The 17557-nt window shown below is 46.4% G+C and overlaps 1 protein-coding gene across 3 annotated transcripts in view; it reads right to left on the bottom strand.

The window, feature by feature from the left end:
* LOC129830686 (KH domain-containing, RNA-binding, signal transduction-associated protein 1-like) overlaps positions 1 to 7601 on the bottom strand; it is a 48757-nt gene extending 41156 nt beyond the window's left edge. For all 3 annotated transcript variants that reach the window (XR_008755619.1, XM_055893289.1, XM_055893290.1), the window contains exons 1-2: positions 7259 to 7601; positions 1243 to 1367 (exon numbers count right to left, since the gene is read on the bottom strand). Coding sequence is in view for 2 of the 3 variants with exons in the window: in XM_055893289.1 (XP_055749264.1) it covers positions 1243 to 1367; positions 7259 to 7355 (222 nt within the window). In the remaining variant the exon portion in view is untranslated. The remainder of the gene's footprint in view (positions 1 to 1242; positions 1368 to 7258) is intronic.
* Positions 7602 to 17557: the final 9956 nt, after the last annotated feature.

The following is a 17557-nucleotide window of genomic DNA, read 5'->3' as shown; positions in this document are numbered from 1 at the left end:
TGCTGAATGAAGGACAGGAGTAGAGAGGTAGAAGGCTTACCCTCGGATACTGTTTGACCCCCCCCCCCAGTCACCCATGTAATTCAAGCCCTGCTGCTGAATGAAGGACAGGAGTAGAGAGGTAGAAGGCTTACCCTCGGATACTGTTTGACCCCCCCCCCCAGTCACCCATGTAATTTAAGCCCTGCTGCTGAATGAAGGACAGGAGTAGAGAGGTAGAAGACTTACCCTCGGATACTGTTTGACCCCCCCCAGTCACCCATGTAATTCAAGCCCTGCTGCTGAATGAAGGAGAGGAGTAGAGAGGTAGAAGGCTTACCCTCGGATACTGTTTGACCCCCCCCAGTCACCCATGTAATTCAAGCCCTGCTGCTGAATGAAGGACAGGAGTAGAGAGGTAGAAGGCTTACCCTCGGATACTGTTTGACCCCCCCCAGTCACCCATGTAATTCAAGCCCTGCTGCTGAATGAAGGACAGGAGTAGAGAGGTAGAAGGCTTACCCTCGGATACTGTTTGACCCCCCCCCCCCAGTCACCCATGTAATTCAAGCCCTGCTGCTGAATGAAGGACAGGAGTAGAGAGGTAGAAGGCTTACCCTCGGATACTGTTTGACCCCCCCCCCCAGTCACCCATGTAATTCAAGCCCTGCTGCTGAATGAAGGACAGGAGTAGAGAGGTAGAAGACTTACCCTCGGATACTGTTTGACCCCCCCCAGTCACCCATGTAATTCAAGCCCTGCTGCTGAATGAAGGAGAGGAGTAGAGAGGTAGAAGGCTTACCCTCGGATACTGTTTGACCCCCCCCAGTCACCCATGTAATTCAAGCCCTGCTGCTGAATGAAGGACAGGAGTAGAGAGGTAGAAGGCTTACCCTCGGATACTGTTTGACCCCCCCCAGTCACCCATGTAATTCAAGCCCTGCTGCTGAATGAAGGACAGGAGTAGAGAGGTAGAAGGCTTACCCTCGGATACTGTTTGACCCCCCCCAGTCACCCATGTAATTCAAGCCCTGCTGCTGAATGAAGGACAGGAGTAGAGAGGTAGAAGGCTTACCCTCGGATACTGTTTGACCCCCCCCCCCCCCAGTCACCCATGTAATTCAAGCCCTGCTGCTGAATGAAGGAGAGGAGTAGAGAGGTAGAAGGCTTACCCTCGGATACTGTTTGACCCCCCCCAGTCACCCATGTAATTCAAGCCCTGCTGCTGAATGAAGGAGAGGAGTAGAGAGGTAGAAGGCTTACCCTCGGATACTGTTTGACAGGTATGAGCACACGCTCCTTCAGTTTGATATTCTTGACGGTGAAAAGGTCCAGGTACGCGTCTCCTCCTTCCTTCTTGGGTTCACCTTTCTGGATTCTCTCGATTTCTACAAAGGGAGAATTCAACCGATTCAAACACCAAGTCTTACTATGTTACCACTTAATGTAATTTCTGTGAAAACATTAAAGCTGCAATATGTAACTTTTTTTGGGGGGGGGGGGGGGGGCGACCCGACCAAATGCACATAAAGATGTGAGTAGTAGATCTGTAGATATGGTCTGTGAGATATTTCTATGCTCTCTATTCTTACGTTTAGTTTTATGGCGTCTTTTACTTTCGATTTTGTACATCAGCTCCAAACAGCTGAAAATACAGCATTTTTTGGTTATTGAAAATATATTTCACAGCCGTTGAGGTGGTACAATGATTCTCTCTACACACACACACACACACACGCACACAATATAATTTCTTTTTTTTGTTGTCAAATAAACTGAAATTATCTAAACTAGTCAAATTTTTGCAACCAGGAAATGGTAGAGCAAGTTCTGCATATAGCACCTTTAATTGCCAGACCATTGACTTGTTAGAAGTCATACAGACATGGAAGAGCCTTAGGTCTATAGTACAACCATGGAAGAGCCTTAAGTCTATAGTACAGTACAGCCATGGAAGAGCCTTAGGTCTATAGTACGGCCATGGAAGAGCCTTAGGTCTATAGTACAGCCATGGAAAAGCCTTAGGTCTATAGTACAGCCATGGAAAAGCCTTAAGTCTATAGTACAGTACAGCCATGGAAGAGCCTTAAGTCTATAGTACAGTACAGCCATGGAAGAGCCTTAGGTCTATAGTACGGCCATGGAAGAGCCTTAGGTCTATAGTACAGCCATGGAAAAGCCTTAGGTCTATAGTACAGCCATGGAAAAGCCTTAAGTCTATAGTACAGTACAGCCATGGAAGAGCCTTAAGTCTATAGTACAGTACAGCCATAGAAGAGCCTTAAGTCTATAGTACAGTACAGCCATAGAAGAGCCTTAAGTCTATAGTACAGTACAGCCATAGAAGAGCCTTAAGTCTACAGTACGGCCATAGAAGAGCCTTAGGTCTATAGTACAGCCATGGAAGAGCCTTAAGTCTATAGTACAGCCATGGAAGAGCCTTAAGTCTATAGTACAGTACAGCCATGGAAGAGCCTTAAGTCTATAGTACAGTATAGCCATGGAAGAGCCTTAGGTCTATAGTACAGTATAGCCATGGAAGAGCCTTAAGTCTATAGTACAGCCATGGAAGAGCCTTAGGTCTATAGTGCAGCCATGGAAGAGCCTTAAGTCTATAGTACAGTACAGCCATGGAAGAGCCTTAAGTCTATAGTACAGTACAGCCATGGAAGAGCTTTAAGTCTACAGTACAGCACAGCCATAGAAGAGCCTTAAGTCTATAGTACAGTACAGCCATAGTAGAGCCTTAAGTCTATAGTACAGCCATGGAAGAGCCTTAAGTCTATAGTACAGTACAGCCATGGAAGAGCCTTAAGTCTATAGTACAGTACAGCCATGGAAGAGCTTTAAGTCTACAGTACAGTACAGCCATAGAAGAGCCTTAAGTCTATAGTACAGTACAGCCATGGAAGAGCCTTAGGTCTATAGTACAGCCATGGAAGAGCCTTAGGTCTATAGTACAGTACAGCCATAGAAGAGCCTTAAGTCTATAGTACAGTACAGCCATGGAAGAGCCTTAGGTCTATAGTACAGCCATGGAAGAGCCTTAGGTCTATAGTACAGTGCAGCCATGGAAGAGCCTTAAGTCTACAGTACAGCCATGGAAGAGCCTTAGGTCTATAGTACAGTGCAGCCATGGAAGAGCCTTAGGTCTATAGTACAGCCATGGAAGAGCCTTAAGTCTCTAGTACAGCCATGGAAGAGCCTTAAGTCTCTAGTACAGTACAGCCATGGAAGAGCCTTAAGTCTATAGTACAGTACAGCCATGGAAGAGCCTTAAGTCTCTAGTACAGTACAGCCATGGAAGAGCCTTAAGTCTATAGTACAGTACAGCCATGGAAGAGCCTTAAGTCTATAGTACAGTACAGCCATGGAAGAGCCTTAAGTCTATAGGACAGTACAGCCATGGAAGAGCCTTAAGTCTATAGTACAGCCATGGAAGAGCCTTAAGTCTATAGTACAGCCATGGAAGAGCCTTAAGTCTATAGTACAGCCATGGAAGAGCCTTAGGTCTATAGTACAGTACAGCCATGGAAGAGCCTTAGGTCTATAGTACAGTACAGCCATGGAAGAGCCTTAAGTCTATAGTACAGCCATGGAAGAGCCTTAAGTCTATAGTACAGTACAGCCATAGAAGAGCCTTAAGTCTACAGTACGGCCATAGAAGAGCCTTAGGTCTATAGTACAGCCATGGAAGAGCCTTAAGTCTATAGTACAGTACAGCCATGGAAGAGCTTTAAGTCTACAGTACAGCACAGCCATAGAAGAGCCTTAAGTCTATAGTACAGTACAGCCATAGTAGAGCCTTAAGTCTATAGTACAGCCATGGAAGAGCCTTAAGTCTATAGTACAGTACAGCCATGGAAGAGCCTTAAGTCTATAGTACAGTACAGCCATGGAAGAGCTTTAAGTCTACAGTACAGTACAGCCATAGAAGAGCCTTAAGTCTATAGTACAGTACAGCCATGGAAGAGCCTTAGGTCTATAGTACAGCCATGGAAGAGCCTTAGGTCTATAGTACAGTACAGCCATAGAAGAGCCTTAAGTCTATAGTACAGTACAGCCATGGAAGAGCCTTAGGTCTATAGTACAGCCATGGAAGAGCCTTAGGTCTATAGTACAGTGCAGCCATGGAAGAGCCTTAAGTCTACAGTACAGCCATGGAAGAGCCTTAGGTCTATAGTACAGTGCAGCCATGGAAGAGCCTTAGGTCTATAGTACAGCCATGGAAGAGCCTTAAGTCTCTAGTACAGCCATGGAAGAGCCTTAAGTCTCTAGTACAGTACAGCCATGGAAGAGCCTTAAGTCTATAGTACAGTACAGCCATGGAAGAGCCTTAAGTCTCTAGTACAGTACAGCCATGGAAGAGCCTTAAGTCTATAGTACAGTACAGCCATGGAAGAGCCTTAAGTCTATAGTACAGTACAGCCATGGAAGAGCCTTAAGTCTATAGTACAGTACAGCCATGGAAGAGCCTTAAATCTATAGTACAGCCATGGAAGAGCCTTAAGTCTATAGTACAGCCATGGAAGAGCCTTAAGTCTATAGTACAGCCATGGAAGAGCCTTAGGTCTATAGTACAGTACAGCCATGGAAGAGCCTTAGGTCTATAGTACAGTACAGCCATGGAAGAGCCTTAAGTCTATAGTACAGCCATGGAAGAGCCTTAGGTCTATAGTACAGTACAGCCATAAAAGAGCCTTAGGTCTATAGTACAGTACAGCCGTGGAAGAGCCTTAAGTCTCTGGTACGGTACAGCCATGGAAGAGCCTTAGGTCTATAGTACAGTACAGCCATATTAGAGCCTTAAATCTATAGTACAGTACAGCCATGGAGGAGCCTTAGGTCTGTAGTACAGTACAGCCATGGAGGAGCCTTAGGTCTATAGTACAGTACAGCCATGGAGGAGCCTTAGGTCTATAGTACAGCCATGGAAGAGCCTTAAGTCTATAGTACAGCCATGGAAGAGCCTTAAGTCTATAGTACAGTACAGCCATAGAAGAGCCTTAAGTCTACAGTACAGCCATAGAAGAGCCTTAAGTCTATAGTACAGCCATGGAAGAGCCTTAAGTTTATAGTACAGTACAGCCATGGAAGAGCCTTAAGTCTCTGGTACGGTACAACGCCATTTATTTCAGCCCACCGCCTCACTCCCTGCGATGACAGTGTCTCAGCATGCCACGTGCAAACGTGTCAACTACACTACCAGCTGGGAGCCAGAGGTCTGCTAGCAGGCTAGCAAGGGTGTCTGGGTTGCTGCTCTGCTCCGCACACATTCAACTGTGCCACTATGCATCTAATGGTCTGTACTCATTTAACCAGCCAGTCACACTACTACTACAGTCATGTACAGGCTTCTGTAGCACACTTGTCATGTGTCGCACTACAATCTCAATGATTATCAGTACTGGACAAAGGTTCCACGAGGGACACAGCCACGGTGAGATATGCAGTAGCTAACCTATGCAACCTGTTTTACACCGGTCATACACGGCCTGTATAGTAGGCATGTATAGCCCATCGGTCAGACAGCTTCGGGTTGACATTTAAAAAGGTGACGGACAAAGTCACAGCCGGGTTGCAGTCTTTAGTCTTTAGGATGAGCTCATGACAGATTATCTTTATCAAGGTCAGTAACATTAGACATCAGGCTGATTTAACCTGGCATTTCCCAAGTCATTTTTTATATATTTATTTTTTTTGCATTGTGGTTCACTGCGATACAGTATCCTGGTACAGTACAGTGTCTCCATTAATCTAGCAGCGATGAAGAAGCATGCCTTCCTGTGTGATCTCAGAAGACACTGACTGACTGGTGTTGATAGGGTCCCAACAACACACACACAATTTAGGAAACACTGACTAACAATTCAGGCCACCCGGCTACACAATATCTATAAAACTACCTCTACACCCCCCCCCCATCAAATGGTAGGCTACAGTACCGTGCTAGATTTTAATTCCAGAAGGTCTGTGTTATAATGCGAAACACATGAGTGGAAAGGACCCATGGAAAAACATATTTCATCATGGAAAAAGTGTGTCAGATCCAGCTGGAAGTCGAGGTTGTACACCTTTCGGGAAACGTTTAACAACTCACTGCTTGTACTTCTCCAGACAAAAGCTTTTCAACATCTTATCTGTAATATTTTGATCGGACGAAACAGAAAGGGCGGGATTCCAGGACACAAATTAAGCGCAGGCCTGGACTAAAACCTACTGTAATTTCAATGAGGATTCTCCATTGAACGTCATTTTTGGGTCCAGGACTAGACATAAAAGGTGTCCGGGAAACCGGCCCATAAACACATAGCGTCTATCACTGGCCGAATAGGATTAGGACACGTGTTTTTGCAGACAAACGCGACCTACCATACATTCTTACACTGTGACGATACAAATATTGTTACACACGCAGTTACAACGTGTCAACATATCGACACGCAAGTTATAATGTATCAAATTAGAGCTGTTACAAAACGTCGCCTAGTTGTCTTTTTTTCTCTCCACGCTCACAACTTTCGCTTCAATAGCAGGCTACTCAAGATAAACCACTACAACTGGTACGCGTTGACATGTGATTATACACATTTCAAAGTGACCTACATCACAGCTCTGAATATCATTCTTTCTATCCAAAATAAACAATATTTTTTGGCGGGGGATTAGGCCTACCAACCAGAGAACAGCAAACATATTTTTCAGTTTTGGTGATAGTGATTTGCTGTGAACTACTATACCACACACACACACACAAAATAAAGGGCTGTACTGTATCTGCCAGACAAAAGAAAGACCCGAGAGCATCCTATCGTACTCTCTCTCTCGGGGTTGCGGACATAGGCTATAGAAAGCCCATTCGGTCCATGTATAGAGGGGGATGCAGCTTTGAACGTAGGATTTCGATTAGGCTACTTCTTGCGCATTTTCAAGTGAGTTCGATATTTCAGAAGAGGGGAAGTTCACAAACTCGACTAGGAATGGTTCCATTCAACCATTTGTTTCCAACGTTTGCTAAACCGTGTCTAGATCACGTGTCACACTGTAGCCTAACTGCGGTGTGGTGACGGGTCGTAGCCAGGCTATGAAAGGATTTGTTGTTTGCAGGGTTTTACAGAACCGCTATTCCCGTCCCGTTTGGTGCACACAATCCAGCCAGGGTGCATCCTTTTCAAAACGCACATAGCAACAACAACAAAAAACTTAACGCAATCCATAAAATATACATCCTTTTGAACGAAGGACGCGGCAAAATGTTGCAAATGACATTTGTTTTTACCTGCGGATAAAAGTTTCATCGCGTGCGTAAATGACACGTCCAGACTGTCTTTCTCCGCGAGGAGCTCCGGGAGGTATTTGCCTTCTTGATTCTCCATTTTGAGTTGGAAATCAGTTATAAATGCGAATTGTGCAATTAAAAACAAACTTCGGGTGGATAGAAAACATAAACAACAACAGTAGAATAAATAGTCCAGTAAAGTTATGTAATCAGTGCGTAAATATCCACTTATTCGTGTAGATTAATTTCGCTGCTTCGCATGTAGAGCTCTCGCTGCTACCGCACGGCTGCTGACGAGGGCGGTTGGGTGCTCCTGTCGCGGCGCTTTGCCTGTTGAAAATGGAGACGGTTGCATGCGACTGTCGAATAAACGGAAGTGAGCTCAGTGAGATAGGTTTACTGCCCGCTGCTTTGGCGCCACCCAGTGGCGATTTTAGCAGATCAATCTTGGTGGGGCAACAAAAAAAAGTGGCGTGCATGTCAGCAAATACACAACACAACACACAACACTGTAAACAATACATTACATTAGTTGCACAATAACGGTGACAAACGGTGCCCACAAACGGCATACATAAAGCTGTCCCAACAGCAGAGTCCCAACAGCAGTCCCAACACCTTACCACTGCTACACCTGGCTGTCAGTGGAACCTTGTCTGGCAGCGAAACAGTTAATTCAGCCTCATTTACTGCCTTTTTAAAAAAACAGAGCTGATGTGGCTGACTTGCTTTAAAACATGTGGTTTCTACTGACAATTGAGATGTACAAACTATGGCATAAGGGAACGACGAGCGGATCAGAGGCAATCTGTAATTTCCATTAAGTCAATAATGAGCGAGCTAGGACGGACGTTGTCAATATAACTATTTGTTCAGCACTTTTGAAATGTACAGCAACAGAAATCAGAACATGGGCCGTTCTTACAGTATTCTCCCTGTACACCAAGTCAGAACTGTAGGATAAATTAAAGGGGCATATAAGCAGACAATGAACGCTCTTACAATATTTGGTGATTACATGTCTCTTAAACAGGCTATAGACTATATGTACACCACGAATTCAGAACAGTTGGCAAAATTAAGAGGGGTAAATAGACCAAATTATTAGGGTGAGGCACATGGGCTACTAACAGCTTACTACACAACATACACTTAGTATTACTTTCTTAGCTACAGTATACATATCTCCCTGGCATATTACATCATTTATGCAGCAGCATAGAATACATTTTTGGACTCACCTTGTTGTGCAGTGCTCACTTGAACAGGAAGGTGGCAGGGTGGTCCTTCGTGGGCAAGTTTTGTCATCAAAGCCTGGCGTTCTCTGGATTTATGACGCTTTCAAGACAACTGGGAAAAAAACAAGGTTGAATCATGATGACGGCCTTGATCTTCAGGTCTTGGCTCTAGAAAGAGGCCTGATTTACAATTCCGAGTTGGATGACCGTTCAAAACGTATTTTCCCAGTCGGAGCTCGTTTATTCCCGACCCCCAGTTGTCTTGAACTCAATGAAGTTCCGAGTTAACAGTTGTTTTGAGCACGGCACAAATCATGTTTATCATTTTAACTTGGAAAAGAGACCCTTAAACCCAGATTTGGGAGCACAACGCTACTCCACTGAATAGGAGGCTAGTGATTGCTTTGCAACGCTTGTAGTTAGCCACTGATTCCTTCCAAACCAGTCACTGTTGAATTTGCGATTTCCAAATTGTTTTGTAATGTTTATGTCCAATGATCGAGCACCAATACGTTTTTATCGATAATTTCTCTCCATTATTTCTCTTCATATGACAAGGATTTAAAAAGGATTCGCCAGTAGATTGTCGACTTGATTCATGATGATGACTGCTAGCTAAGATGATGAAAGTAGGATGTTGACATGATCTGTCCAATCAAAGCTACTGTAGATATAACGTGATTTGATGTCATTTTATCTGTGGCCAATGACCTTGAGCCTTCTTGGATGAGCACTTCTAATATAACTCTATAGCAGCACCCAAGGGGCTAGAATTTTCTAGCTCTTCCCTTAGACTTGGCGGTGACGTAGTGTCCCCATGAGTGACAGAACACTGAGCCAATCACGGCGCAACGCCTCATATTTTCTGCTGGCCCGCCCCACCACCACACAAAGCACTGAGGCAGGCTGAAACACCTGCATTTTGGAGCTGCCTTACTCAAGAAAACAAAAAAGAGACCATGTTTGTATGCAGCTTCATTAACTCAGTGATATATACTGTATATATATATTATTATATATATTATTAACTAAATTATATATATATATATGTCGCCCCCGCTGGTCGCCGCTGGTCACCCCTGCTTGCCACTGGTCGCCATTGGTCGCCGCTGGTCGCCATTGGTCGCCACTGGTCGCCGCTGGTCGCCCCTGCTTGCCACTGGTCGCCACTGGTCGCCCCTGGTCGCCGCTGGTCGCCACTGGTCGCCGCTGGTCGCCACTGGTCGCCCCTGGTCGCCGCTGGTCGCCACTGGTCGCCCCTGCTTGCCACTGGTCGCCACTGGTCGTCCCTGCTTGCCACTGGTCGCCCCTGGTCGCCGCTGGTCGCCACTGGTCGCCAATGGTCGCCACTGGTCGCCACTGGTCGCCCCTGCTTGCCACTGGTCGCCCCTGGTCGCCGCTGGTCGCCACTGGTCGCCACTGCTTGCCACTGGTCGCCACTGGTCGCCACTGGTCGCCACTGGTCGCCCCTGCTTGCCACTGGTCGCCACTGGTCGCCCCTGCTTGCCACTGGTCGCCACTGGTCGCCACTGGTCGCCCCTGCTTGCCACTGGTCGCCACTGGTCGCCACTGGTCGCCCCTGCTTGCCACTGGTCGCCACTGGTCGCCACTGGTCGCCCCTGCTTGCCACTGGTCGCCGCTGGTCGCCACTGGTCGCCACTGGTCGCCCCTGCTTGCCACTGGTCGCCACTGGTCGCCCCTGCTTGCCACTGGTCGCCACTGGTCGCCCCTGGTCGCCGCTGGTCGCCACTGGTCGCCACTGGTCGCCGCTGGTCGCCCCTGCTTGCTACTGGTCGCCCCTGGTCGCCCCTGGTCGCCCCTGGTCGCCCCTGGTCGCCACTGGTCGCCCCTGGTCGCCCCTGGTCGCCGCTGGTCGCCACTGGTCGCCCCTGGTCGCTGCTGGTCGCCACTGGTCGCCCCTGCTTGCCACTGGTCGCCGCTGGCTCCACCTACTCCCAGGGTTCTGAATGTTGTTGCGCGCCTCCCATGTTGCTCCCAGATATCGATGTAAGGCCAGTTCTACGTTCTCAGAATGGATTTAACTCACCGGTTCAGCAAAGGCCAAACATTGATATATTGGGCTCTGAGTGCCTTGCGGTGTGTTGCAACATTCAGATCATTTGAGATATTTTCTCTCGCTCCGAACAATTTCTGGAACAATTCTCTCTTTCTCTCTCTCTCTCTCGTAAAGGGTTATTGATGGATTGGTGTGGAAGCAGCCAGAATATCATAACAATATGTGGAACCACTAGATTTTATTTGTGTACATGATACTGTCTCTGACAATAAAGCCAGTAAAAGTGAAGTAGATATAACTCTTATGTAGGCGACCGAGCAGCTGACTAGTTTCCGTATTCTACGCCTCTCAATACACTTCTATCTGAATGATCTGTCATGTTGCACCCTGTCTGAATAGGTCCCTGCTACAGTGATGTCAAAAAGTTATCAGGGCACAAGGTGAGACCCACATGCAGATACAGGAGCAAGATGGTTGGAGTCTTACAATGTGTATTAATCCAAAGGGAATAGGTCGATGACAGGCAAAAAGGTCAAAACCAGATCAGAGTCCAGGAGGTACAGAGTGGCAGACAGGTTTGTGGTCAAGGCAGACAGAATGGTCAGGCAGGCGGTTACAGAGTCCATAAACAGGCAAGGGTCAAAACCGGGAGGAGTAGAAAAAGGAGAATGCAAAAAGCAGGAGAACAGGAAAAACGCTGGTTGACTTGGAAACAAACAAGACAAACTGGCACAGAGAGACAGGAAACACAGGGATAAATACACTGGCCCAGAGAGACAGGAAACACAGGGATAAATACACTGGCCCAGAGAGACAGGAAACACAGGGATAAATACACTGGCCCAGAGAGAGAGGAAACACAGGGATAAATACACTGGCCCAGAGAGACAGGAAACACAGGGATAAATACACTGGCACAGAGAGACAGGAAACACAGGGATAAATACACTGGCCCAGAGAGACAGGAAACACAGGGATAAATACACTGGCCCAGAGAGACAGGAAACACAGGGATAAATACACTGGCCCAGAGAGACAGGAAACACAGTGATAAATACACTGGGGAAAATAAACGACACCGTGGGGGGGAGGGGGGGGAATCACAAGGACAGCTGAAACAAGTATTGGGGCAGTGTCACATTTTTGGTTGTTTTGGCTCTGTACTCCAGCACTTTGGATTTGAAATTATACAATGACTATGAGGTTAAAGTGCAGACTGACAGCTTTTATTTGAGAGTATTTTCATCCATATCAGGTGAACCATTTAGATATTACAGCACTTTTTGTACATAGTCCCCCCATTTTAGGGGACCGAAAGTATTGGAACAAATTCACTTAAGAACTCAGCAAAAAAGAAATGTCCCTGTCTTTCAGATAGTTCGTAAAAATCTAAATAAATTCACAGATCTTCATTGTAAAGGGTTGAACTTCTTATGGCTGAAGGGGCAGTATTGAGTAGCTTGGATGAAAGGTGCCCATTGTAAACGGCCAGCTCTTCGGTCTCAGTTGCTAATATATGCATATTATTATTAGTATTGAATAGAAGACACTCTAAAGTTTCTAAAACTGTTTGAATTATGTCTGTGAGTATAACAGAACTCATATGGCAGGCAAAAACCTGAGAAGTTCCACTTCCTGTTTAGATTTTTTCTGGGGGTGCAATATTTTCAACCAAGCTCTTATTCAAAATACAGAGAGATATGGATGAGTTTTCACTTCCTACGGCTTCCACTAGATGTCAACAGTCAATATAACTTTGTCTGATGACTCTAGTGTGAAGGGGGGTCGAAGGAGACAGAATTTAGCATGAGGTGCCATGAGGTAACCATGCATTCAACACGCGCGTTCATGTGAGAGGCAGCTCCGTTCCATCTCTCAATTGAAGGCTCTTAGCCAGCCTGCCAGCTTAGTGGAGTCTGCCACTAGCACAGTCAGTGTAGTCAGCTCAGCTATCCCCATTGAGACTGTGTCTGTGCCTTGACCTATGTTGGGCAAAACTAAACATGGTGGTGTTCGCCTTAGCAATCTCACTGGAATAAAGACCTCCTCCATTCCTGCCATTATTGAAAGAGATCGTGATACCTCACATCTCAAAATAGGGCTACTTAATGTTAGATCCCTCACTTCAAAGGCAGTTATAGTCAATGAACTAATCACTGATCATAATCTTGATGTGATTGGCCTGACTGAAACATGGCTTAAGCCTGATGAATTTACTGTGTTAAATGAGGCCTCACCTCCTGGTTACACTAGTGACCATATCCCCCGTGCATCCCGCAAAGGCGGAGGTGTTGCTAACATTTACGATAGCAAATTTCAATTTACCCCCCCAAAAATGAAGTTTTTGTCTTTTGAGCTTCTAGTCATGAAATCTATGCAGCCTACTCAATCACTTTTTTATAGCTACTGTTTACAGGCCTCCTGGGCCATATACAGCGTTCCTCACTGAGTTCCCTGAATTCCTATTGGACCTTGTAGTTATAGCAGATAATATTCAAATTTTTGGTGATTTTAATATTCATATGGAAAAGTCCACAGACCCACTCCAAAAGGCTTTTGGAGCCATCATCGACTCAGTGGGTTTTGTCCAACATGTCTCTGGACCTACTCACTGCCACAGTCATACTCTGGACCTAGTTTTGTCCCATGGAATAAATGTTGTAGATCTTAATGTTTTTCCTCATAATCCTGGACTATCGGACCACCATTTTATTGCATTTGCAATCGCAACAAATAATCTGCTCAGACCCCTACCAAGGAGCATCAAAAGTTGTGTTATAAATTCTCAGACAACACAAAGATTCCTTAATGCACTTCCAGACTCCTTCTGCCTACCCAAGGACGTCAGAGGACAAAAATCAGTTAACCACCTAACTGAGGAACTCAATTTAACCTTGCGCAATACCCTAGATGCAGTTGCACCCCTAAAAACGAAAAACATTTGTCATAAGAAACTAGCTCCCTGGTATACAGAAAATACCCAAGCTCTGAAGCAAGCTTCCAGAAAATTGGAACGTAAATGGTGCCACACCAAACTGGAAGTCTTCCGACTAGCTTGGAAAGACAGTACCGTGCAGTATCGAAGAGCCCTCACTGCTGCTCGATCATCCTACTTTTCCAACTTAATTGAGGAAAATAAGAACAATCCAAAATTTATTTTATGATACTGTTGCAAAGCTAACTAAAAAGCAGCATTCCCCAAGTGAGGATGGCTTTCACTTCAGCAGTAATAAATTCATGAACTTCTTTGAGGAAAAGATCATGATCATTAGAAAGCAAATTACGGACTCCTCTTTAAATCTGCATATTCCTCCAAAGCTTAGCTGTCCTAATCCTGGACAACTCTGCCAGGACCTAGGATCAAGAGAGACACTCAAGTGTTTTGGTACTATATCTCTTGACACAATGATGAAAATGATCATGGCCTCTAAACCTTCAAGCTGCATACTAGATCCTAATCCAACTAAACTACTGAAAGAGCTGCTTCATGTGCTTGGCCCTTCTATGTTGAACATAATAAACGACTCTCTATCCACCGGATGTGTACCAAACTCACTAAAAGTGGCAGTAATAAAGCCTCTCTTGAAAAAGCCAAACCTTGACCCAGAAAATATAAAAAACTATCGGCCTAAATCCAATTTTCCATTCCTCTCAAAAAAAAATGAAAAAGCTGTTGCGCAGCAACTCACTGCCTTCCTGAAGACAAACAATGTATACGAAATGCTTCAGTCTGGTTTTAGACCCCATCATAGCACTGAGACTGCACTTGTGAAGGTGGTAAATTACCTTTTAATGGCGTCAGACCGAGGCTCTGCATCTGTCCTCGTGCTGCTAGACCTTAGTGCTGCCTTTGATACCATCGATCACCACATTCTTTTGGAGAGACTGGAAACCCAAATTGGGCTACACGGACAAGTTCTGGCCTTTTTTAGATCTTATCTGTCGGAAAGATATCAGTTTGTCTCTGTGAATGGTTTGTCCTCTGACAACTCAACTGTTCATTTCTGTTGTCCTCAAGGTTCCATTTTAGGACCACTATTGTTTTCACTATATATTTTACCTCTTGGGGATGTCATTCGAAAACATAATGTTAACTTTCACTGCTATGCGGATGACACACAGCTGTACATTTCAATGAAACATGGTGAAGCCCCAAAATTTCCCTCACTAGAAGCCTGTGTTTCAGACATAAGGAAGTGGAAGGCTGCAAACGTTCTACTTTTAAACTCGGACAAAACAGAGATGCTTGTTCTAGGTCCCAAGAAACAAAGAGAACTTCTGTTAAATCTGACAATTAATCTTCATGGTTGTAAAGTCGTCTCAAATAAATCTGTGAAGGACCTCGGCGTTACTCTGGACCCTGATCTCTCTTTTGACGAGCATATCAAGACTGTTTCAAGGACAGCTTTTGTCCATCTACGTAACATTGCAAGAATCAGAAATTTTCTGTCCAAAAATGATGCAGAAAAATTAATCCATGCTTTTGTTACTGCTAGGATAGACTACTGCAATGCTCTACTTTCCGGCTACCCAGATAAAGCACAAAATAAACTTCAGTGAGTGCTAAATACGGCTGCTAGAATCCTGACTAGAACCAATAAATTTGATCATATTACTCCAGTGCTAGCTTCCCTACACTGGCTTCCTGTTAAGGCAAGGGCTGATTTCAAGGTTTTACTGTTAACTTATAAAGCTTTACATGGGCTTCCTCCTACCTATCTTTCCGAGTTGGTCCTGCCGTACATACCTACACGTATGCTACGGTCACAAGACGCAGGCCTCCTAATTGTCCCTAGAATTTCTAAGCAAACAGCTGGAGGCAGGGCTTTCTCCTTTAGATCTCCATTTTTATGGAATGGTCTGCCTACCCATGTGAGACGCAGACTCGGTCTCAACCTTTAAGTCTTTACTGAAGACTTATCTCTTCAGTAGGTCATATGATTGAGTGTAGTCTGGCCCAAGAGTGTGAAGGTGAACGGAAAGGCTCTGGAGCAACGAACTGCCCTTGCTGTCTCTGCCTGGCCGGTTCCCCTCTCTCCACTGGGATTCTCTGCCTCTAACCCTATTACAGGGGCTGAGTCACTGGCTTACTGGTGCTCTTTCATGCCGTCCCTAGGAGGGGTGTGTCACTTGAGTGGGTTGAGTTACTGACGAGTAGGTATCGATAACCATGGTCTCCGGTCCCGACAGAGAGTACAGACGTCCCTGGGGGGGCGTGGTGCTAGAGAGAAGGTCAATCCCGCAGTCATAGGGTCGGTGCGGCAGAAGCGACATGGCCATGGCCTTGTTACACCTCCCGGAGGTCCTGATACTCCACGGGAATGGCGGAGAGGTCCGGGGCACCTTCCGTGTGGCAGGTTGTGCTGACTTCAGGCAATGGGTGTGGCAGAATGGGCTCCAGTCCATGATGGCACCAGTGGACCAGTTAATGAGGGAATTTTGTTGTTGGAGCCAGGAGAATCCCAATACCACGGAAATCAAAGGGGACTTTATGATCAGAAACTGGATACCCTCGCTGTGATTCCCTGACAACCGTAGGTGGATGGGAGTGGTGTTGTTGGTGACTCGGCCTATAGAGCGTCCGTCCAGCCCTCTAACGTTCATGGGAATGGAGAGGTGCTGAGTGGGGATGTTCAGCTCGGACGCCAGGGTAGCGTCCAAAAAGCCCTCGTCGCCCCCAGAGTCAATGAGAACCCAGAGAGATTTGGACTGGTCTCCCCACAGCAAAATGGCAAGGAAATGGGTGCGAGCAGGGGAAGCAGGAACTCGGCCATCTTCGGCAGCCCTTCGGCAGGTCGGAAAGCCTCGGGTTCTCTTGGCAACGAGACCGTCTCGAGCTTCTGGGATGACTTGGAGGCAAGGTGGGATCCCTGGGCGTGCGAGCAAAATCAAATTTCCTCTCCCTCCATCATTCCCGTAATCGCCCATTAATACGGATGGTCAAAGCCATGAGGGAATCGAGCTCCGTAGGTAACTCCTGGGCTGCAAGCTCGTCCTTGACCTCCACAGAGACGCCGTGCAGGAACATGTCGAACAGTGCCTCTTGATTCCACGCATTCTCCGCTGCCAACGTGCGGAAATCAACAGCATAATCAGCTACACTGCGGGAGTCCTGCCGAAGCTGGATTAGCTTCCGGGTGGCCTATCGCCTGGAGAATGGGGCATCAAAAACCTTCCTCACTACCATCACTGGGCTACAAAACACGCGGGTAAGCTTGACAAGACAAGACAAACTGGCAACAGACAAACAGATAAAACAAGTAATAATTACACAAAGGATAATGGGGAAGATGGGCGACACCTGGAGGGAGGTGGAGACAATCACAAAGGATAATGGGGAAGATGGGGAAGATGGGCGACACCTGGAGGGAGGTGGAGACAATCACAAAGGATAATGGGGAAGATGGGGAAGATAGGGAAGATGGGCGACACCTGGAGGGAGGTGGAGACAATCACAAAGGATAATGGGGAAGATGGGGAGGATGGGCGACACCTGGAGGGAGGTGGAGATAATCACAAAGGATAATGGGGAAGATGGGCGACAACTGGAAGGGGGTGGAGACAATCACAAAGGATAATGGGGCAGATGGGGAAGATGGGCGACACCTGGAGGGAGGTGGAGACAATCACAAAGGATAATGGGGAAGATGGGGAAGATGGGCGACACCTGGAGGGAGGTGGAGACAATCACAAAGGATAATGGGGAAGATGGGCGACATCTGGAGGGGGGTGGAGACAATCACAGAGGATAATGGGGAAGATGGGCGACACCTGGAGGGAGGTGGAGACAATCACAAAGGATAATGGGGAAGATGGGCGACACCTGGAGGGGGGTGGAGACAATCACAAATGATAATGGGGAAGATGGGCGACACCTGGAGGGAGGTGGAGACAATCACAAATGATAATGGGGAAGATGGGCGACACCTGGAGGGAGGTGGAGACAATCACAAAGGATAATGGGGAAGATGGGCGACACCTGGAGGGAGGTGGAGACAATCACAAAGACATGGTATTCTCTCAACCAGCTTCACCTGGAATGCT

The sequence above is a fragment of the Salvelinus fontinalis genome, chromosome 32 (assembly GCF_029448725.1).
Source record: "Salvelinus fontinalis isolate EN_2023a chromosome 32, ASM2944872v1, whole genome shotgun sequence".
Lineage (NCBI taxonomy): Eukaryota > Metazoa > Chordata > Actinopteri > Salmoniformes > Salmonidae > Salvelinus > Salvelinus fontinalis.
The sequence above is the reverse complement of the archived record's forward strand: the minus strand, read 5'-3'. Positions and strand labels throughout refer to the sequence as shown.